Genomic DNA, 22,767 nt, shown 5'->3' on the forward strand with positions numbered 1-22,767 from the left:
GAAAGTTAAGCTTGTCAAACGGCGACCTCGGATGAGAGGACGGGCACGTCAAAGAATTTGAAAATAGCTGCTTGATTAGCCGGACGACCCAGTGCAGTCTACTGGCTCTAGAAGGTGACTTGGATGAAGAAAACTCGTTTTGCTCCAAAACTCTAAAAGCATTCTGGAACGTGAATTCTTGCCACAAATAAAAATAACACATACATGAAAAACTACGAAGGCACCTAAGCTTTCTCCTATGATGTGAGAATGCGTGAGCATTACAGGCAGAGTTATGTTGGCGCAACTTGCAATAAAGAAAGAAAAAAAAAAGTTATGTCGGCGCAACTAGGCGCAACGAATAGCGCGCTAGTTTCACGATCAAGGGGGCCTAGCTTCGAAACCGGGCAGGGATGGTTTTTTTCTCGTGTTCTTTTTTTATTTCGTTTATTTTTTTTTCGGTCACCTGACAATAAAAATTACACGAAAAAAATTTTTTTTTGGCCACGTCACCAGAGATTTTTTTTATTATCATTTCTCCTTTTCTTCTGTTTTTTTTTTCCTTTTTTTTCGGTTTACGCTCCCTTTTGCAAAACTCTTTGCACCTATTTCGCGTTACTTTGGCGTTAGCCAAATCATTTTATTTATGGCAGGGAATTCTGCCGTACGTATCTTATGTTACTATTACCAACCCTGGCTTGCAATTCGCATAGAGAATTTCGTCCGGCAACCAGTTTGGGAATGACGGGGCCAAATTTGTGTTATAATTTTTTTGAGGTAAAAGCATAATTTCGGCCTCGTTATCCGTCGGTCTCTATGATTGGCTCTTCAAGTATCTTTTGGGAAGGCAGAGGACTGGCATTTTTAGAGTGCACGTCTGTCGACCAGAGTGAACATTGCTGAAGCGCCTCCAGTGTGATTTTGGCCGTAAATAACTGAAGGCCCCGGCAAACCCACCCAATGTAGAAAAGTATCTACCTTTCTGGTTTCATAGAGAGCTATGAAAGGGACGAATCCCAGCCGAGTCAAACTACCGGCTTGCAAACGCAATCGTGTTGACAATAGCTCCAAGGAGTTTGTATGATTCTCTCTGGCGGTGTGCAGAGGGCAAAGGCATGGAGGTAATATATGCTTTCGCCTAGTCACCTCGCAAACGATTGGGTATTGGCTGCAGAGATCCATTTCGCTTTGTTTTATTACCGGGATTACAGCATGATTTCTGTGTTCCTAATTTCACAGACAGAACGAAATCGCTTTTCTCGTGTGGCATCACGGCGGTGAGACAGAAATCAATCAGTGTACCGGAATTCGACGCTTGTGCTCGTTCTATAGCGCTTCTAAAAACCGTGCGATCACGGCTGTGCAACGTTAAGATTGTATAAGCTGCCATTACTTGTACTCGTATTGCATCGTGAGGGAATGACTATGACTGGGTAAGCAGGAATAAAGAGAATGGGTGCGTGTGATTTGTTGAAGTTCGAATAAAAAAATCAAGCTTCAACGAATGCGATAGTATTGCATTCACTCAACCAGCTATATGAGTTTTCAGACGGTATATACCTTCCAAGTATGCGATTCGTGTTCTGCCAGTGGTGCCTCAGCAAAATTAAAAAGCAAAATCCACGTTGAAAATAAAAAAAAGTTTATGGTGACTCGAGCCGCTCCCGCGCCGAATCATGTTTCACGTAAGCGTAATCTTGGGGTCGATGTACGACGAGTTGTCTTCTATCATAAAAATAGTTTGATTACGATTATTGGCAACGCTACAAATTTGAAAGCCAAGCAGTGAAGACAACGGTGTTCTATTAAATATTATATACATTTTATTTTACACTGTTTGAATACGCTGCCGTCGTTATGTTCTTGAATTATTGGCTAGCTTGTGGCGGACAGGGAAGTCTTGCAGGACCATATGATAGGACCTACACTAAACCTGCCGCGCTTCGAAAAATGTTAGTCCAATGCATACAAGCTTGTTCAAGGCGGACGGAGCGTTGCGCATCCGGCAAAGCGCATTCGGTCGCTGCCCGCGGCGTGTTCTTTTTTTCTTTTTTTTTTTGAGCAGCGAAGTAATTTTTAGTCAAGCGGCAGGCCCCCTCTTCGGCGGGTTCGGCCGGAGGCGTCTCCTAATCCATTCCCCGTGTTGTCCCCTCGGGGGAGGGCGGTAAACAGGTGGGGGAGGGCGGTGAAGGAAGGAAAGGAGGGCAGGAGAGGAGGAAACGCAGAAAAAAGTGGAAAGCGCGAACTGTATGGCGGCCTTTAAGGGACGCCAGAAGTAACAGAAATGAGACTTGAAGTTGTGTTGTTAGCGTAAACAGACTGAGAACGATCAGATAGGAAAGAAATAATCCACGCCAGTACTTCAAGGTCAATGCTCAAAGCCGATAATTTATAAAATAAAAGGTTATATGGGACCTTATCAAAGGCTTTGGCAAAATCGAGAAACACAGCGTGAGTAGGATAATCGGAGTCCATGTTCTGAAAGAGGTCGTTAGTGAGGCAGGTAAGTTGGGTCTTACAGGATAGAGACTTGCGAAAACCATCTTGAGTGCTGCAGAAAAAGTTGTTTGAATCTAGGAAGGTACGAAGATGTTTGGCGATGATATGCTCTAAAATTTTAGAAGATATGCAAGGTAGGGTAATCGGCCTATAGTTGAGAGGGAATATTTTAGCGCCGCCTTTGTGAACCGGGACGACCTTGCCGAATTTCCAATCATCAGGTACCTTCCCCGTCTCCAGCGATTGATGGAATATTCTGGTGAGAAAACGGGCAGATGTCAGCTTTGTACTACGAAGTACTTCAGAATTTAAATTACCAAAACCTCAGGACGAGAATATTTTCAAAGAATCAATGATTTTAACAATTCCGATAAAATCTACTATAACTGGGTCCACTGGGAAGCAATCACATGAGACGAGGGAGGCATGATTGGCATATGTAGGATGAGTAAAAAAACAAAAAAAAAACATTATAAATAAGGGATGCACACTAGCTATTTAAATGGGAGTGCTAGAGTCGTTATTTAGCTTAAAAAAATGCGGTTGAGGATTCACAACAGACCAAAATTGGCGACGGTTACTTTTTAAAATACTAGGCAGTGTATCATAAAAGAACATATGTTTACGCCTCACGTAGCTGACTTTTATACCTACTGGAGCAATCATTGCATCGCAACCAAGATTCAGTCGTGCTGATTAAACCAAAGAGTCGTTTCTTTCGGTTAGGAAAAGAACGGAGCGAACGAGTAAACCATGGGCTCGATACATCAGAGTTAGTCACAGCACAAGGAACGTAGACGTCTATGAGGTCTTGCAACTTGTAACGAAATAAACAAACACCAATTCTCATTAACACTTCCTGAATCAAAATTCTCATTATAGAGGGGAAAGTAATCTGATAGACATGCCACAATTGAATCAAAATCGGCCTTATTGTACAAGCGTATTTTTTTTTTTTACGACACTCGCGCACTTGGGGGTTAGAACATCGAGAAAACAGTGTAATGCAGATTGAAAGAAATAATGCAGGGTTACCAGAAGTAATTAAATCCACGGTGCTGGAACAATTTCCTACAACTCTAGTAACGAAATGTACCAGCTGAGTGAGGTTAAACATCGAGCACACATCTAGAAATGCACGGGCGCCTCCCTCTCTAACAGCACTTGGCGAAGTACTGCTCCAATTTATACTCGGGAAGTTAGAATCCCCGAAGATAAACGTGGCGCAATTAGGATAGGAGCATGACAAGACAGATAAGTCATCTTGTAAGCAATCGGTAAAAGCCGGCAGTGCGTCAGGGGGCGATAGGAAACACCTATGAGTATGCTTTTAAAAGGAAACGTTAAACAGGCGCAAACTGATTCCAGCACACTTTATACTGAGATAAGATGTCTTGGAATGCCTTTCTTAACATTGATACGGACACAACCACCACGCTGGCCTGTCCTGTCACAACGATAAATGTTATAATCGTGTATAATTTCACAGTCATCTATATGAGGAGAAAGCCATGTTTCCGATATCAGAACAATACTTGCTTCACATGAGCTGATTAAAGAACACAGATAATTTTGCTTGGGTAGAATGCTTGTAGCATTTGCATAAAGTACACTGATGGTCGTTGATTTTTCAGTTGCAGAGTAAGGGACATGAGCACTTGCAGTATTTTTATGAAAAACACTAATTTCCGTGGTGTTCGCTGTTAGAGGCAGCCGAACAAGCACTCCCCGCGCAATCGTATCCAGTAAGATCTTTAACAGATGTAGTTGCGGGGCCGTAAAATAAAGTCCTATCACCAATGCGCAGCTTATCATAGCGTAATTTGTACGGTTGCGATTGGGGTTTTGCAAGCTCAAGGAGCCGGCTACGTGCTGCTCACGTCGTCACAAAGAAGTCTTCAGACAAGGAAAAACCTTGAGCCTTTAAATTTAAATGCCCTCAGGAGGACTTGGTTTTTCTTTTTTAAATTAAGAAAACACGACAATAACCGGTCGATTTGTATTTGAGTTGAACGTACGTATCATTTGGGCACGCTCAATGTGGGGTGTCATCGAGAGTAATGCCGAGGAGTTCATGAACACGACTAACAATCTTACGCTCCGATTCTAACCAGGCTTCACCCGCACTATCTGGCAGGGTTGTAAAGGTTACTTCAAAAACGTACCTAAAATACAGTTACAATTACTTATACAAAAAGGTGCCTAGTTACGTTCCTAAGTACTCGCCTAGAAATGTACCTGGTACAGGTACAGTTAGTTCAAAGACACTTTATTTATTTATTTTACCCATATTTGGCAGATTATATTAGAAGTAAACTTTTTATATTAAGGACACAGACAAAAATGACTTCGATAAATGTGCTTTATTGGTGTCAATGCGAGAAATATGAAACACCGCATTCACATCAGCCGGTGCTGACGTGGACTGGCCCAGAAGACGTTGGTCGCACGTAGGAACGCATGAGTCGAGTAGGTACGCACCTAACCTTCGCGTCGACGAGTGAAAGGCTTCAAATTGCCCTGTTTTTTTTTGTTTTTTTTCTTTCTTTCGTTATTCGAAAAAAAAAAGCTTTTTTTTATTTTTTATTTTGCAATTTTTCAATTTTGACAGCTGCAGAATTTGAGTCCGATTTATTGAGTGGAAACTGAATTATACACGGGGGGGGGGGGGGGGGGGGGGGGGAAGAGGGGGGCGATGTTACGTTGCCTCACAATTGTAAATATAATTTATTTTAATTTCTGTATTATAGTATATTTATGGCAGAAGAGAGCTACCACCAAACAAGATATAGGAAACAGAAACTGCGCACATCCTTCAAGTTATCTCCTCCCTTGCATACTGTCAGAGGAGCATCAAATAAGCAACAAAGTCGATTTTGGTTTGAGATGAAGGAAAGAGATAGCTATTTTCTCTAAACGGAGTTCCGAAGCGATTCGATGATTTACTGTCACTAGAACGGTGTCGCTAATCCACCGTTCGCTTAAATGAACACTGCATCCATTCGCTGAAGGGTCGCTCAATGAAATATCATTGGCGGGGCTTAGTTCGCTAAAACGTCGTTCGATCAAGTCAGTGCCTCCCAGGTTCGTACCTAACTCAGCGTTAATCACGGAACATGGTAGTGTGTTAATACTTTAAGGCTTATAGTTTTTATTATTTTGACGAAATGAATAAGAAAGTACCTGTAAAAGAAACTTCACTTAGTTACAAGGAATATGAAAATGTACCTAAGATACGAAACAGATAACGAAGATTAAAAGTTCCTAGGTTTGTACCTCAGGTACAACAAGAGTACCCACATACCGATTTTCAGTTCCTTGTATCTAGGTACTTTACAACCCTGCTATCTGGTAAACCATAAAATATAAGGTTACACCGCCGTGAGCGATATTCAGCGTCATCCAGACGAGATACCAGAGAAGACGTAGCGGCTACCTCGTCATTAAAGATCCTGATCAAATCGGCGACCTCTTTTTTGATCGAGGTAACGGATGAAAGCTCATTTTAAATAGTAGCAAGTCTTCTATCGGGGGAAGCAATACTGTTATCTAGAAGCACTTGTTTATCAATAACAGTTTTGACATCAGTTCCAAAAGCAACCTGCCACCCCTCAAGCCTTGAAGACCTAGCATCGAGTGACATAACGAGCGCGTGTACTGCCGCAAGTTGCTCTGCTTGCTGAGCGGTCATAGGTTCTGGTTTGGACTCAGTGTCACCCGATTGTGACAGTAGGAAGCAGAGTACAGTCGCACAGTCACGAACAACATCAAAGAGAACAAGGGGGCATGAAAGCACAAGAAAGTAATCATTGCTAGTTTTCGCTTTACGTAAAGTGTGCCGTTTACATACCTGTACGAAAACAAACATATGGAATCAGCAAGATCTGCCGGGCGTACGCTCCCATGCCCACTGAAGTGGCCGCCCTTGCTGCAGTTCCTTTTATAGGGTGCCGAGAAGCACCATGGGTATATTGATTGCGCTTTTGCTGTCACGCAGGCAGCGATAGTAGCGCTGGAAAGTTGATAGGCGTTGAGATGCTCTGCGGCATCATGCTGGGTGTATACCCGAGAAACGGGTGAAGCTGTAGGCCTGCTACGGGCAGGCCGAGCGATGGAAGGCAGATGAGAGTGCAAGCCAGCGGGAGCTGTACGAAAAAAACATATCGGGGTCAGGAAGTTCTGCCGGGCGTACGCTCCCATGCCTACTACTGGGATGGAAGCACAAAAAGCGTGCCACATTTCCCAGTATTAAGTAGTCCCTACCGAAAAATCCGGTATAACTGTTCACTACCCGGAATATGGAACCGGAAACTTGTTACTGGAATCCCGAAATCCAGATTGCAGACAAAGGAATAATTTCTGAAAACTTAAATTCCAGATAGAGTTCAGATAGATCCAGATAGATTTCCGGTTCCATAATCCGGATAGCGAAAAGTTAAACCGGATTTTTCGGTAGGGGTGTACGCACTTACATTTGTTGCATGCAGGCAAGGCTGCGGAATATCCAGCTCGCCTTCGTTGTACATTGAAAATTTTAAGTGAGACCCGTGCCGAAATGACATGCAAGCTCAGAATGCTCAGATCATCGCCGCCGGACGTGTTACGTCCAAAAGCATCAACTGCCGAGTCAGTCCCACACGCACGCTGTATAAGACATTTCCGCTGCCTACTAGGAGAGAAATTTCGTAGTCACGCAACACATGAATACGTGAAAACATCAACACAACACCGACAGCACCATCAGAAACTAAACAGAACGAAACCACAAAACAGTTAGCACTACTTCCATTCCGACGGGTAGCGGCTCATTGAAGGGTAACGTCGAAATAATAAAGCCCCTATTCTGACGTTTTACGGAACTGACGTCACAGATGTCGAAATAAGTTTCGAGATACTTTGACGGTGGACGTCAAAATAGTCACTGCCCTTATTAAAACCATATGCCTACGGTTAAAACTGTTTCTCGCTACCACCGCTAGGGGATTCTTTTCGACTTTTGGTTGGCCAAGAGAGCATGTCAAGCCTTCTTTCTGCGTGTTCTGTAGGCCCTTGCTCTGTCCGCGCCTCCCATTGACCAAACTCTCTCTATACACGGTTCTGAATAAAGCCACTTGCAGGATGTGCGGAGCGTACGAGACGGCCCTAGATCTACAACTCGGAACGATCGCACAATTTTCGGTTCTCACGGTGCAATGTGGGATTGACGAGAGTTATTGCGAGAGTTTTAGAAAAGTGTAGTACATCTTACCAGCCTTTATCACCCAGGAACAAAATGACGAGTCATTGGGCCGTGGCGCGTGCGCATCGCCTGATATTCTGGAAACTAAAGCTACAGCGCATGCTCAGAACTCGTCGCACATCCCCGAAGACAAAGATCGCAGCGCTCAGGAGACGATTACCGGAAAGGTTTATGGACAGCGCACAATCGATGTATCATTTTTTATTCCTATGCTTATGCGTAAACCAAAAAAATTTTTTTTTGGTTTGCTTTGGCTCGTGCCATATTGATGCGAATGTGATTCCTGTTCCCTTATTTCTCTTGGGGTCTCACAGTCGCATGTTTGTGTTGACTAACCCCTGACCAGGTTATACTAAGCCGCTTGCGCGCCGAAAGCCCATGGACCTGATAAGTTTAGAATTGGCTCATAGTATAGGGCCTAAAAACAAATAAGAAAGCCTGATTCTTTAGTTTGACTGGTTGAAAAAGCGCGTAGTATAACAATCGTCATATGTCTGTCGCGAACATTATGCAGAGATCCTTGGTTCTTGAATAGATCGCAGGTCGCATTCATCGTTTGATATATTGTGTAATATTCAGCCTAGGCATTTAGGATCGCCAACTGAAGCTGAATAATGAAAGCGTGCTCGTGTTGAAAACACGAAAAAAAAAAGTTTTTGTGCTTGCCCAATGTTTGAGAGTGCTCTTTTATTTCACAAAGAACTTGTCCAAATATTTCTCGCAATCATTGGAGTCAAGCCAGAGTACACGTTGATGTGCAAATTCTTATATAACACACGATGTCTTTCTTGGTTATCATATGACGTTTGCATTTTGAAAGAGTAATTTCATAAACGCCTTACCTGCGCTACAATGTACGAAGTGTGGTTTGACTCACATAACTGGTTCCCTCAGATAGCGCAAAGGGAACATTCTGAAATGTGGCACGCGAAGGCATACCGTATACAGTATCGTCTTGGTTCCCAAAAGTTTGTAACGGAGTCTATAGAAGTGGCCTGGGGTAAGACGTTTTCAGTTGATCATTTAAAAAAAAAAAAAGAAAAATCGGTTTCGCAGATTTGTACTGCTTTTAATTTTGCAATTCCTATTTTTTTATGGTTTGTGAAGCGGAAGGCAGACAGTGGAAATTTCGTGCCTTACTGGCTGCTCCTGGAACGGATATACAAAAGATGCTCTGCGACTGATGTCCTTGTACGTCACACTTAGTCGGCCCCCTTCAACTGAAACCCTGAATAGTATTTATAACAAACGTGTCTCTAAGGCAGTGGTTCTCAAATGGGGGTCTGCGGATCCTTTGGGGTCCGCCAAGTCCAGCCTCATCCGTCAAGCCCGAAAATAAAAGTTGTATTTTTTTTCAAATTGTGAACAAACGTTCTGATTTTCGGGTGAATTTTCTTGTGTATATGTCAATAAGTGAAGTTTACTTCACACTAGCACTCAGTTATATCCATTTATTAAATTACTGTAATAATTAACCTATACTTTCCCTTCCCCTCACGACGAACGGGGTCCTCCAACATCTCTGCCGATCATCAAGGGGTTCGCGAGACATCAATGGCTGAGAACCACTGCTCTAAGGTCACAAACTGGGAACAAATCTGAACACAGAATTTTTGCAAAGATAGATTCAATTCGAACTTTTTGAGTCACAAAACTTAAACTTATAAGAAAATATATTTCTTTTTATTTTGAATCATACCCCGAAACGACGGTGACTGTTGACTAGTAACCGTCTTTACTGAGAAGTAACTGAACCCGGTGAAGTTAATAGGCAGAATAATTTGAAATCATTAGGAAATTATTATAATTATCGCTTTGATGACTTAATTATTCGTTTGCTTCCATTGAATTATCAACGCAGGTATATGTTTTAATTTCTACTCTTGAACTGGGACGTGAACACAGGACATCACGAAATAAAATTGAATTACTGAAATTCCCAGTTAAATGTATTAAGTTATGAATAAAAAATTAGAATAAAGACAGCCGGCCTCATATAATTAGAAAAGAGTTTCTGTGCTGTTCTACACATAACTCGGGTGAACCCGAACTGCATAGTAGAAGGAGGAAACAATAGGTCCGCAGCGTCTACACCCCGCTCCCCCTCCCACAACCAGGCAACCCTCGCCAGCAAACCCTTCCTTCGTAAATGTCGTTCTTTTTGCCTCCTGCGATGGCTGAGTGGGATAAAGGGACACATATTTAGGAATCAGATATCAAATTTGTTGCACTCGCGAGGAACGCAGCTTTCAAACGTTAAGGCTTGCACCTGAAGACTCTACTTCAAGGTACATGGACAACGTAGCCTGGTCGGGTCTTCGTCACGGTTGCGTTATACAGCAACGCGCAGCTCTGACATTGAGCTGATGCAATGGCAGCTGCTCTCGTCACGGCTCATACGCAAAAGCTTCATCTGGCGAATTCGGTCTCTGGGCGTGTGCAGTGCCCACGCCTGGTCTGGGCAAACGCTGACTTGTCTATAAAGCAGGCTGTCGGTCTATACGCCGTCTACACTTGTAGCGCAGCTTGATGGGCTGAATCGGTCGAAATATAAAGCGTTGGCTGAGATCGGATTTTACGTGATACGGAGTATATTTAGACGGCAAAGCTCGCACTATCGTCCTTGGTACATAATTAATGAGCCAATTAACAAATCTTTTTTTCTTTTCTCTCCTCAGGTATCCACTGAATGCGACTCCGCCACCTTCTTCGAACCGTTTGTTTCGGACGGTTACGCCATCTTCTATAACGTCCAGTCAGACTCGCTCACCTTCGCTATCTCGAGCTGCAAATCCTGTCCTGAGACGTCTTCAGCCAAGTTCAAGGAGGCTCTCGAGAAAAGCCTCGTTCAGATGGGAGACTGCCTAGATCGCTCTGACCAAAATGAGTGAAATGAGTAAAATCGGAGGCTTTATTTCACTCCAAGATTATTTAACTCTCGATAAAATCAACGAATGTCTCATATTTTTTTTTTCGCTCCTGACAGAACGTTTCATCAGTGACGATGTAAACTGCTTCCGCCTTTGAGATTTCATATATTCGGACATGGCGCATAAGACTTAGCGACCAACAGGCATGCAGAGCGCAGGCTGCAATGTGGATAAAGAAAATGCTTAAAAAAATTCACTAAATAAGATTGTTTTGATTTAAGTCGGATTAACCTGATTTAAATCAGTGAAGCTAGAATATTGATTATTTACCACTAGATGTATTTCTCAACGTTGCAGATTGATTCATCCATTCGCGGGAGCACTTATAACAACGCGGAACAAATAATTACCTTAAATGTAAAGTAGTGTTTACCGAACTAGTTTTTATTAATGTGATTGCCGCCATAATAAAACAAAAACACCCTAAGTTTTACATTTAAAACGTTTTACTTGATTTCTTGCGTGTTCTGACTTGATTTCTAGAGGACATAGAAGTTATAGCTTTACTTTATTTTTGCGTTTTGATGTATTTGCAGTAGGATGTTACGTAGGTTACGAAAGTAGTGGAGGGTAAGGATCAATCTCAAAGCTACGATTTGCTCAGAAATTCTTTTTGCTTGTGCTCAGCCTTATATACATTTTCCATGCTTGATGATTATTTAATTTAAATCGGAAAGCATCAAAGGATAGACAAATTGCAAATAAACAAGATTTTCGTAAATATTGTCCGGTATGGTTTGATTTAAATTATCATTGTAAATCTGGTATGATCTAAATCAAGATTTAAATCACACCAGATTTTAATCCTGTTGACGAAAACCCGACAGAGACCACCGGGTTTTCGTGAGACGAGCCCTTTCGTTCTCGGCAAAGTGACGTGCACAACTGGCGCGGAGCCAGAGAGGAGGAGGCGCCGCGCAACACCTCCTAGATAAGAAAGCCGTTGTGCTGAATGAGATGGCCTAATTAGAAAAGGAAAACGCTGGACATAGATGGGAAACGAGTGCAGTGTCACCGCTCGGCTTCCAGTCAAGTTTGAGTCGAACGTTGATTCAATCGTCGGGTCCACTCTGTGCGTAGCGTTGGCCTTCTCTGATAACGCCATCTCACATAGCATTACTGCTTAGTTATCTAGGAGATGTTCCGCGCGGCGCGGTGGAATGCGGGCGTGCTCAGTTGCAGCTCTGCTGCCGCCGGTTGTTTTTTGCTCGAGTAATATGGGTGATCGTATCCAAGGGCGTCGACGTGCCCTCACTTTGCATCTTTGCATTTAATTGCATTATAATCATAACCTTAAATTGCAAGCTTCACCCTTGTTGGTGTTAGACTGGTGGTGGCTGATAAAACCCGTTTGCTCTACTGATGTCTAACCCCTGGTTAGCTCAATTGGTAGAGCGCTCCACCTGTAATGGAGAGGTCCCGGGTTCGATACCCGGACCAGGCGGATTTTTTCGGTCGCGCACCAGTCACCTAGCTGTGTATGGAGATTTGTGTTTGTCCTTTGTCCCTCTTTTCCCCTTCTCCAGGGTTTAATTTCGTCATTGTTGTCCAGCTCGCTTGCATCTTTGCATTTAATTGCATTATAATCATAACCTTAAATTGCAAGCTTCACCCTTGTTGGTGTTAGACTGGTGGTGGCTGATAAAACCCGTTTGCTCTACTGATGTCTAACCCCTGGTTAGCTCAATTGGTAGAGCGCTCCACCTGTAATGGAGAGGTCCCGGGTTCGATACCCGGACCAGGCGGATTTTTTCGGTCGCGCACCAGTCACCTAGCTGTGTATGGAGATTTGTGTTTGTCCTTTGTCCCTCTTTTCCCCTTCTCCAGGGTTTAATTTCGTCATTGTTGTCCAGCTCGCTTGCATCTTTGCATTTAATTGCATTATAATCATAACCTTAAATTGCAAGCTTCACCCTTGTTGGTGTTAGACTGGTGGTGGCTGATAAAACCCGTTTGCTCTACTGATGTCTAACCCCTGGTTAGCTCAATTGGTAGAGCGCTCCACCTGTAATGGAGAGGTCCCGGGTTCGATACCCGGACCAGGCGGATTTTTTCGGTCGCGCACCAGTCACCTAGCTGTGTATGGAGATTTGTGTTTGTCCTTTGTCCCTCTTTTCCCCTTCTCCAGGGTTTAATTTCGTCATTGTTGTCCAGCTCGCTTGCATCTTTGCATTTAATTGCATTATAATCATAACCTTAAATTGCAAGCTTCACCCTTGTTGGTGTTAGACTGGTGGTGGCTGATAAAACCCGTTTGCTCTACTGATGTCTAACCCCTGGTTAGCTCAATTGGTAGAGCGCTCCACCTGTAATGGAGAGGTCCCGGGTTCGATACCCGGACCAGGCGGATTTTTTCGGTCGCGCACCAGTCACCTAGCTGTGTATGGAGATTTGTGTTTGTCCTTTGTCCCTCTTTTCCCCTTCTCCAGGGTTTAATTTCGTCATTGTTGTCCTGCTCGCTTGCATCTTTGCATTTAATTGCATTATAATCATAACCTTAAATTGCAAGCTTCACCCTTGTTGGTGTTAGACTGGTGGTGGCTGATAAAACCCGTTTGCTCTACTGATGTCTAACCCCTGGTTAGCTCAATTGGTAGAGCGCTCCACCTGTAATGGAGAGGTCCCGGGTTCGATACCCGGACCAGGCGGATTTTTTCGGTCGCGCACCAGTCACCTAGCTGTGTATGGAGATTTGTGTTTGTCCTTTGTCCCTCTTTTCCCCTTCTCCAGGGTTTAATTTCGTCATTGTTGTCCAGCTCGCTTGCATCTTTGCATTTAATTGCATTATAAACATCACACATGCTGTTTACCGTTTTTAATATTAAATTATTCTCATCGTGCCAACTTAAACCCCACTCTTGGGATATTACTGCACAAGAGAAAAATGTCAAAACCTTTATAATACTCAATCATTACTTGTGCTACTACAAACATTCGCTATCTCTATTAAATTTTATCATTGGAATTTGCGAGAACAAAAACAAAGGTTAGCTGAACAAGTTTTTTTACAATTTTGTTTTATGCCGAAAACTGCTGTGTTAACACTCAAGCTGATATCCGCAGGATCAAGCTCTTAAGCAACAATAGTCTTGAGCAACGACTGAAGGACTTATTTGTAGAAATAAATGAACTGCGCAAAGGACGAGGACAGAGGTAGAAACGAGTACGACACACGGAGCGCTCCGTGTGTAGTACTCGTTTCTACCTCTGTCCTTGTCTTTTGTGCAGTTCATTTATTTCTACAAATCATGAACCAACTAGCCCGCCAAAAGGTGACTTATTTGTGTTTGAATGCGTTAGGGTCAATTTTTTCTGCTTTTCTGTCAGCTGAATCAAACGCGGCTAAGATGGACCCGTGTTCACGGAATGGCTGCAAACTCAACCGTGGCTCAAGAGAGTCGCCGAGTATCACAGCGAAGGGGTAGTAGATCTGGCCGTACATTTGCCAACATAACGCCCCATTGCATAGAAGCTGTAACACCCCAAATACAATGACAGCAATCCAAGGGTTTATTCTAGTAGGTACAAGAAATAATTAAAAGAAAAGAGAAAATGGCAAACATTATGTGTCGCTTCTTTTCCGTCCAGTTCCAAGGACTTACTTGTCTTAAATTATCCGATATACAAGGTCAGCAGTCAACGTCATTGCGCTTTTTATTTTTGACATGAAGTTTCAAAACACGCGACACTAAGAAATTTGTTTACAATTTGGCCTGTTAACATTCTTCAGCGTTTGTCCTTTTTGTGCTTTTTTATTTATTGCGTTCGGAATCACGGCTATGTGAACTAAATAGAGATTTCTCAATTTGTAACAAGAATGCAAAAGGAGAAATATTGAGCAATGATGCACCAGCTACTTTCATGACAAACTTTATTATAAGCAACCAAAAAGTTAGCGAAATTATAAGCGTTCAACATGCTACGCTTGGGGATGCCACAATGTTTTGCCACTACGCTCTTTTTGATAGTCCTACATACGCTGAAAATGGCTGGAAACAGTTGAATATAGAAATGCGGGAATAGTGCCGTTCGAGCTCGAATTGAATTCGAAACAAAGAATGGTCAGTAGTCGCCAAAACGCCAAATGTCCAATTGAATATCGAATACCAAACATTTTATTTGGAAAGCTCACGGTACTGCAAAAAGCCGCATAGATGAGAAAAAATGAGCTACGAGTTCATTTTTCTGCAAGGCGCGCAAAACGAATGTGAATTAGCAGGAGCAAAAATAGCGCCAAGAATGTAACCATATTAAAATTCCTAGCTTGAGAGTCGAGACAAACCTGACGGATATGTCCACCCATTCACGCGTGAATACGCAGCTGCCGTGTGGACAGGCGGATACGACTAAAACTGAACAGGGCGACCTAGGCCTGGCACCTCGTCCGAGACCATGGGGTGCGACAGGTTTGCGAAAGACAGACCCGGTTCATTTATCACTGTTCTTTTTTTTTACTTTTAATTTTTATGTAATGTGTGTAACAACCGAGGATAAGTTGATTATCCACAGAGTTGACGGCAGGTGGCAGAAGTATCTTGAAGGTGGCGCAAGTTTCTTGAATTGAAAATGGCGACGTTCCTGGTTGACCGGTTCGCGTCGGAGGCATTAAAAAGGTAGAGGCGTGACTTCTTGATGGAATAATACGTTAAAATAGTAACTTGCTGCAAAAAAGGCTTGATTGTCAAGGTTTCAAAATGGCGTCTTGATTTAGATCTAGTAGAGGCCCATGAGGACTCATAGAGTTATTATAATGTACGCTAGAGGTTCAACTGGCGCTAGTGTGCTGTTGCAAATTGAAGCAGACAGCAAGCAGTCCGAAATCGACTTCCGGTAATGCATTTCTACGGAAAAAAGCGAGTGCATTTCCTTCCTGCGCTCGATTATAAGAGCAAATATCACGAATAATTCGTACCTAATAGGCACATTGGAACATTTTCCAGACACGCAGATGAAATAATTGGTCAGTTACGGCGTTTTTATTTTAAAATCGTGGCATGAAAAACGGTGCTAAAGCCGCTTCGTACATGTATTTATGTGCACTGTCGGACACTGTTAGCGCGAACACGGCGCCGGCGCTTTCCAGCATGGGGGTATACGTGCCAAACGAACGAAGGACATGTGGAAAACCAAGAGAGACGGCAAGAACTACGCAGTAACACTGGATAAGTAACTCCTTGTGCTTGCAGACGATCAAAATAAATTGAAAGTCACGTAATATAGTCTGATTTGCAATAAATAAGTACTGCTTTATTCTTTCTGTTCATGAATACATGCGAAGATGCTTGTTCTGTGTTCAAATCATCACCCGCACGCTCCAAATCTTTGCAAATAGGGGGAAGCCAGGCAACAGGTGCGCGATAAAAACTGCCCAACATAGGAAATAATAAGAAAGTACACCTTTCGTAACCCACGTACTTTATTCTTTACGTTTCGAACGTTTTTTTTTAACCGCTCGTAAAGATGCACGGCGGGGGAAGTTTCATATAGTGAGAGGACAGGCATAATAGCACTATATAAGCACCAACGGAATGCTGGCGCACCTTGAACACGCTCTACATTCCTTTCGATTGTTATTTTGCTTGGAATCGTCGCTCGTTTCTACATACCTGCCGTGAAACAGAGGTTTGGGCCTGAAATATAGCGAAGTTTAACTAGTTCAGTGGTAAAGGAAAAATGCTGTAACTAAAGCAATTACACTTTCACAATATTAATAAAGGTACATACTATCCGGTACAACCGAAATAACAAAAGTTATTAATGTTATTTTCCGGCGACGAGACAAAATTCACGCGCGTTTTCCCATAGGAATACACAGGAAGACTGTAAAAGTAGACTGCATGCTGTCTGCTTCAATTTGCAACCGGAAGTCCCATAGACACTAGCGCCAGCTGAGCCTCTAGCGTTTATTATAATAACTCTATGTGAGGACTGTTTTGCACGTGAAAAGCGTTTCTGAATAAACCCTAGTTTTTGTCCGCAATACCAATATTTGATGTATCGAATTTTTCCAAAAAACACTATTTGCACAATCCTGGTTGAATACAAACTTCTATCTGTTCGGCTGCCATAACGAGGACGCAGGAAAATATGGAGAAGATAAGAGCTCACCTGATATTCATTATGGATAAGTATTTCTTGAAATAGTTTGTAGCTAGAAGACAAATTGTTCTTTATGGCGTTTTACCTAGACGTCCAAAACGGTGGCATTGACATTTGCATAAATAAAATCCGAATGTGTGCTTTGAGTTTTGGCTTCCTCATTAAATTATATACTTTCCACTTTGAAATTTTGTTTTTTTAAACTAGGTATATAAATTACTTTTCCAGGAAGCACATGGCATATATAGGTATGTGCTAGTTCTGGGCGTCGATTAAAAACTTTCGCAAATAAGTCGGTACCCTTTAATCCATTCATTATTCGATTAATCGGTTGCGTTGACCTCCAGGCAGTCTACTTAATAAAATTCTAAAAACTACATTTTTATTACTTTTTCGCCGTCCTTGGTAGATTGGGCAGCCTCATTTAAAACTGAACATTTTCAATACCTCGTTTCAATACGCCAAAAAAAAGCAAATTTTTGGGGGAGCATAATAGTAAAAAAAATATTTTGTCTTAAAACCACTCTGGATTATAATAGTAAGAAATGGTAAAGTGTACTATCGTGGAATATACCAGCGCTGCCTCTTAAGATACATAAATGTGCTTGAAGTAGTAAAGTGAGCATTTTCACGTAATAAACGAAATTTATGATAAAAAAGTTAAGCAATTAACCGGAAAAAATTTATTGCGATTAGGGGAATAATTGATTAATCGGTAGATGAATCGGTTCGTTGCCCAGCCCTAGTCAAGACTTGTTATTTTTAAAAGCATATAAACTTGTGGCAATGCAGTTTGAGAATTTTTTAGCCACTATGTTCAAATAAATATTAATAAACTTATTTTAAGATGTGTTGCAATTATCTTTTTTTGCTGTTTTTTGTATGAAACTAGTCTAAAATTTACCCTTATTATATTAAATACATATTAGACGCGGGTGCTGTTATTATCTTTGGGTTTTGTTAATTATTTGTAAGTTCAACTATTTCAGGAATGGTTCTAAGGATTCCTACAGTAACTGATAAACTGGGTGATATTCGAAATACACACAAAAATATACAACGCTCTCAAAAGGACCACTGAAGGTGAAAAAGTGAACGATGAGAAAGAGTATTTAGGCCATTCTATAAGTTGGCCTGTAGTAACATTACTTGAGATAAGAAGTATTGTGAAATAACTGAGGCACTCTAAAACAATTGTCTCAAAACAAACTGTAGAAGTATGTTGTGTGATGATCAGCTAGCAGGTTGGCGTTCACATCGCAGCATCAAAAGACCGCCTACGAGAAAACTTCTTAGCTCATCGATAGTTAAATGTGCCTAAGTGTGGAATTATGTAGAATGAAGATTAACATTAGTGTCATGTCATGACACGGATTGTTTTCTTAAAATCTGCCAAGATTTTGTCAGTATGGCTACGTTTCTTAGCCTTAGCTCGGCTGCGATTCTGTGGCTTCAGTTGCCTTTAAAATAGCTCTTGGGCTAGCTTTCGCTACAACAAATAAAGATAGGACTACTTTCAATAGCCTGGAGTATTGGCTATTGAATTATATTTAGCTCACCGTCGGGATGATGTGCAAACAAAAAGTGCGACCACAAACAGCTGTAAGTCCGCATAGACATGCCTCAAATGCCAAAGGTTGCAGGTCTGTAAAATTCTTGATAAACAGAACTGCTCTCTTGATGCGTGTAGATGTACTGCACAATCGCTAATAAATAACTCCATACTAAAGGGTTAAAAAATGTGTAAGGTTAATTCTCACGTTAGAAGAGTGTTCGAAATTAAGAATGAGCGGAACTTTGGAGAGAGTGTGCCCCAGCCCAAGAAGGTCACATGTTATTTCAGTGATAATTTATAAAAAAAAACAAAAAAAAAACGTTTAGTTATTTGGAGATTTTCAACACTTAAGTATTGTAAGAATTACTGCGATCTGAAAATATAAAGAGACTTCGAACCGAAGCTTATAATTTCTTGAATAAACGTATTATTTGGGCAGAATGCCTAGAAAAGAAAGCATCAAAAGCGTCAGGTTTTCGAAAAAAAAAAGAAAGCAAACATGTCGTACTCAATACCTTTCTTTTTATATAAAATGTATACTTTTTATATAAATCTTTTGCAAACCAATACGGTTTTCGATAATATGGAATGTAAGTACACAACTATTATATTCAATCCGATGGACACTTCATGAACAATTTGGTGTACACGGCATGCAATCATGTGTGTCTCGTCGGATGCGTGGAATTTTAGATACTAACTAACTCCGCGAATTAAAGCTACAGATAGTTACTCCGCGTACTACTGTGGTGTGCTTCGCGCCGTCGCATTACTCGGCGAACTTGGCAGTGGCGTTTTTTCTTTGCCAGGTTAGACTGAAACAAACTTTCGCAGGCAACATTCTGAAGTAGCAGAGCGTGTGCATCACATCGTCTCTATGAAAGATACTTTGTAGACAATTCGTCAGATTGCACTAACCTCTCCTTACGTAAGCCATCGTCCAACAGGCAGATTTTACCTTTCGAGATTTTACCGGCAGACAGATATCACATCTTAAACATGTTTCACTCTTTAAGCATAGTTCTGCACTTGCAGAAGCAATTCCAGCCAGTGGTTGTCTATTTTGTTGTACAGCCTCTTCGTCATATCGACCACGTCCTGTCCGGAAGCAGTTACACGATCCGAAAACAAACAGTTCGTAACGCCTATCATTGGTACGATTGTTCTCTAACAAAAGTCAAGCAAGAAATGAAAATGTATTTTGTTGAACGTCTGAAAACTCGAAGTCGAGTCCGTACACACTATAGCCTATGTTTAGTCGTTTTGTCAAATAACCAATCGGGTCAGACATTTTAGTTTTGTTTTTGTGCGTGACTGTTTGTACTATATGCAAACTATAAAATAATGGGGTACGAATAATATTAAATGGAGTTGGGAAGTTCAGGTTGTTTGCATCGACTTCAATCGCCACCGGAGACCGGGTGATTTTCGGAGAAGCTGGTTGCTGGAGGGCCGGCGGTCGGTGGGAATGCAGGGACGACCGACACTTCGTTGTTCAATTAGGAGAACGATAAAACTTGACTTCAACAAACACAAAGCAGAGTCACTCAAAAGAAATTGATTACAGACTGCAACTAACGGTTGCGAACGGCTTACATGCTGCGTTGGACGCATTAGCGTCAGGAGCCCTCCGCGCACAGTGAGGACGGCGGCTAGATTGTAGCTGCAGAAACAAAAACGCTGCCTCGCTTAACGAATAACGCAAAGCACTGAGGGAGCTGATCGTATGAGAGGTCGCACATGAGCACGTTCCAAAACTCATCTGTTCGTTTGCCCGGCCAGAGTATAAAAAAAAAAGCGTCGGAATTGGAACCCACCCTCGCTCCCATTGTTCACATGCGTGACGCCCTTTCGACCAATAGGCTGCGAACAACAACAACAACAACAACGACAACGGAAACAACAACGACAACAACAACAACAACAACAACCCCAATGACAACAACAACTTCAGCAACAACAACAAAAACAACAACAAAATATACGTGATTTGAAGATGTTGACTAGTGCAGGGCATTATTCCGTTCATTAAACTTGCATAAAATAGTATAGTAACTTTAGATTAATATGGTCAGTTACTGCCGGCTTTCTGAACTGTACACGTTTTATAATATCACGATTTAGAATATGATTTTGCTTAGGGTGATTTTATAACGATTAATCATATCATACCAGATTAGTATAACGTAATTTTTAAGTTATTGTTTTAGCGTTTCACTGTTTTTAATGGTGTATTCGCACGACGGAGTTTCTCCCCGAGGTGATAATTAAACGTCATCGAGTTCTGAGGTCACGTGCTATGCGTCACGGATGTTTGGTAATCCTCCAAGCTTGCGGTCTGCCCAGTAGAGTCCGCGACTACCCTACAGAATATCGGCTGTTCCGTCGGATCGACCTGGCCACCTCCTTTGTCCCCCTGCTTTTGGGGGAGCATAACAGCGAGATTTCGTAGACCGTGTTTATTCCTCCGCTAAGCCCCTCCGCTTCCCGGAACTCTGCAGCCAAGGCCATCAGCACGCAGGCGCAGTGGCGGTTTCTTCGTAGTGGAGGGTTGGCGGAGGGGGAACACGGTATACTAACACTCTATATTGATGAACAGCTTTGAAGTGGTACTTGACTTTTCCTTATTATCTTTTTCCGTGCATTTTGTACAATGAGGTCCCGGAAGTCACCAGCAGGTTTGCGAAATGAAAGACTCCGGTGACTCAACTACATGCAACTCCGTCGTCCGAATGCTCCCTTGGATTTTCTGCACTGCCTCGTCCTTGTCGTGTATTTTCCTTCTCGCAGCTCTATGACGTCTTGGTTTTCTCCGGAGATAAAGCTCTCTCGTGCGAATAGACCATAAGCTGGTGTCGACATGCGAATGTACCTTTAAGAGTAGATTCCATCGAGAAATTATCCTACCAGCAGGCGACAAGTTTCACCGAGCTGCGCTCACTCTGCGCGTGGTGTGAAGTAGAGAAGAAGTGGTTTAGTATAAAACCCAATAGTTTAATCAAACCGAATGATCTAGGGAGTAGCGACGATATTACAAGACACATATTTCCCTCGATGCAAGCCTACAGAACGCAGTATAATCTGTTTGCAAACAGCCGTGCCACGTTGCATTAGAGGGCTAGAAGAGAAGAGGCTAGCAAAAATGGGCCTGTTGAGCATTTTATTGCAATCTGTAGAGGTATTGTTCATCCGTACGGTGAAGAAGCATTTACTATAAAGCTAGAAAGATGTTGTAAACAAAATTTGTAATGTGAACAGCTGATTAAGTACTACCTTTGTTGTATCATAGCTTAAGGCTGCATGCCACTTTTTAAAACAGTATATGACAAACACAAGGTACACCTAAAATGGTTAATTTACCATACTTTGTTCAATATGTCTGTTGTTGACGCCCTAACAGTAAATAAGTACGTATATCGAAAAAGACGTAATTTCAGAACGCATCTTCATTTGCCAACTAAAATATTGATATAGGCCTGTAGCTCTCGAGCTTGGACAGCGCCCGGTGCGTGCAAAGTTGAATGTTTAATATTTATCGGTTGCATTTCGGTTGCGCGTTATTGAGTTTTTATAGCGCAGCTGTTATGTGCTAGGATCTGGAAAAAATGCGTCCTTGGATGTTTAACAAAAACACTCGTTCAAACGGCGCTCTTTCGTTCCGGTTGGTCGTGGCAAGTATAAATAATAAGAAAGGGGCAAAAAGCCTGAGACAGCCTTCCCTTGCATTATTAGAGAGGGAGGTCCTGATCCCTTCTTATGATCTGCGGTCACCGACTTACCTCAGGTGAGAGTGAGCTGTGACGAGGCTGAGGGCAGGACGCGCCAATCTAATCTTCTTTTCTGTCGCTTCCGCAATGCTGATAGAAACACTTAAGCTCAATCGTAAAAAAAAATCCTCTAGGTATGCCTCGAAAAATTGAATTTATAACTTACAACGTCGTGTATTGGAAGTGTTCATGGTCTTTATGTATGTATATGTCTTTATTCAATCGATACAGTAATTCGCTGTAACGTCGCTGTGAAACCTAGAATAGCTACCAACCAATAGCTGTTTTCCTTTGTCTCTTCACGTAGCCATTTCCTAGCGACGATATCAGTTGCCCTTTAGACTCGCCATTGGTAGGCCGCGTGTTGTTCGTTCTGAAGAGAAAGAGCGCGTCTAGAAGGATCGTCGGAGCGCTCAACAGCGCGAATGTGTGCGAAAGCGTCGAGAAGCCGAACGCGCAACGGCCCAGCGTGGTGCGGCCAATGGTGTAGGTCCATCGGCTTCAATAGATTCACCACTCACCGACAAAGAACGTGCCGCCTAGAGCGCCAGCGGCAAGAAACCCGGGAGTGTGAACGTCGTCGCCGCTCAAAAACGACCGACGAAGATCGGGCCGCCGATGCCAAGCGGAAACTAGTAGCTTTTGTCGCAAATATAACAGCTTCGCTGGTCCTCTATCTTCACGGGAAGTGGATGGACT

General features: G+C 42.4%; 1 protein-coding gene across 1 annotated transcript in view; it reads left to right on the plus strand.

Moving 5' to 3' along the window:
- LOC115324589 (carnitine O-acetyltransferase) overlaps nt 1-11,089 on the plus strand; it is a 181,318-nt gene extending 170,229 nt beyond the window's left edge. Inside the window, exon 15 of the mRNA XM_042292808.1 lies at nt 10,396-11,089. Within this exon, the coding sequence (XP_042148742.1) occupies nt 10,396-10,608 (213 nt within the window). The 3' untranslated portion in view covers nt 10,609-11,089. The remainder of the gene's footprint in view (nt 1-10,395) is intronic.
- The last annotated feature ends 11,678 nt before the right edge of the window (nt 11,090-22,767 follow it).

Source organism: Ixodes scapularis, unplaced genomic scaffold (genome assembly GCF_016920785.2).
Source record: "Ixodes scapularis isolate PalLabHiFi unplaced genomic scaffold, ASM1692078v2 PGA_scaffold3__209_contigs__length_174095766, whole genome shotgun sequence".
Taxonomy (NCBI): Eukaryota; Metazoa; Arthropoda; class Arachnida; order Ixodida; family Ixodidae; genus Ixodes; species Ixodes scapularis.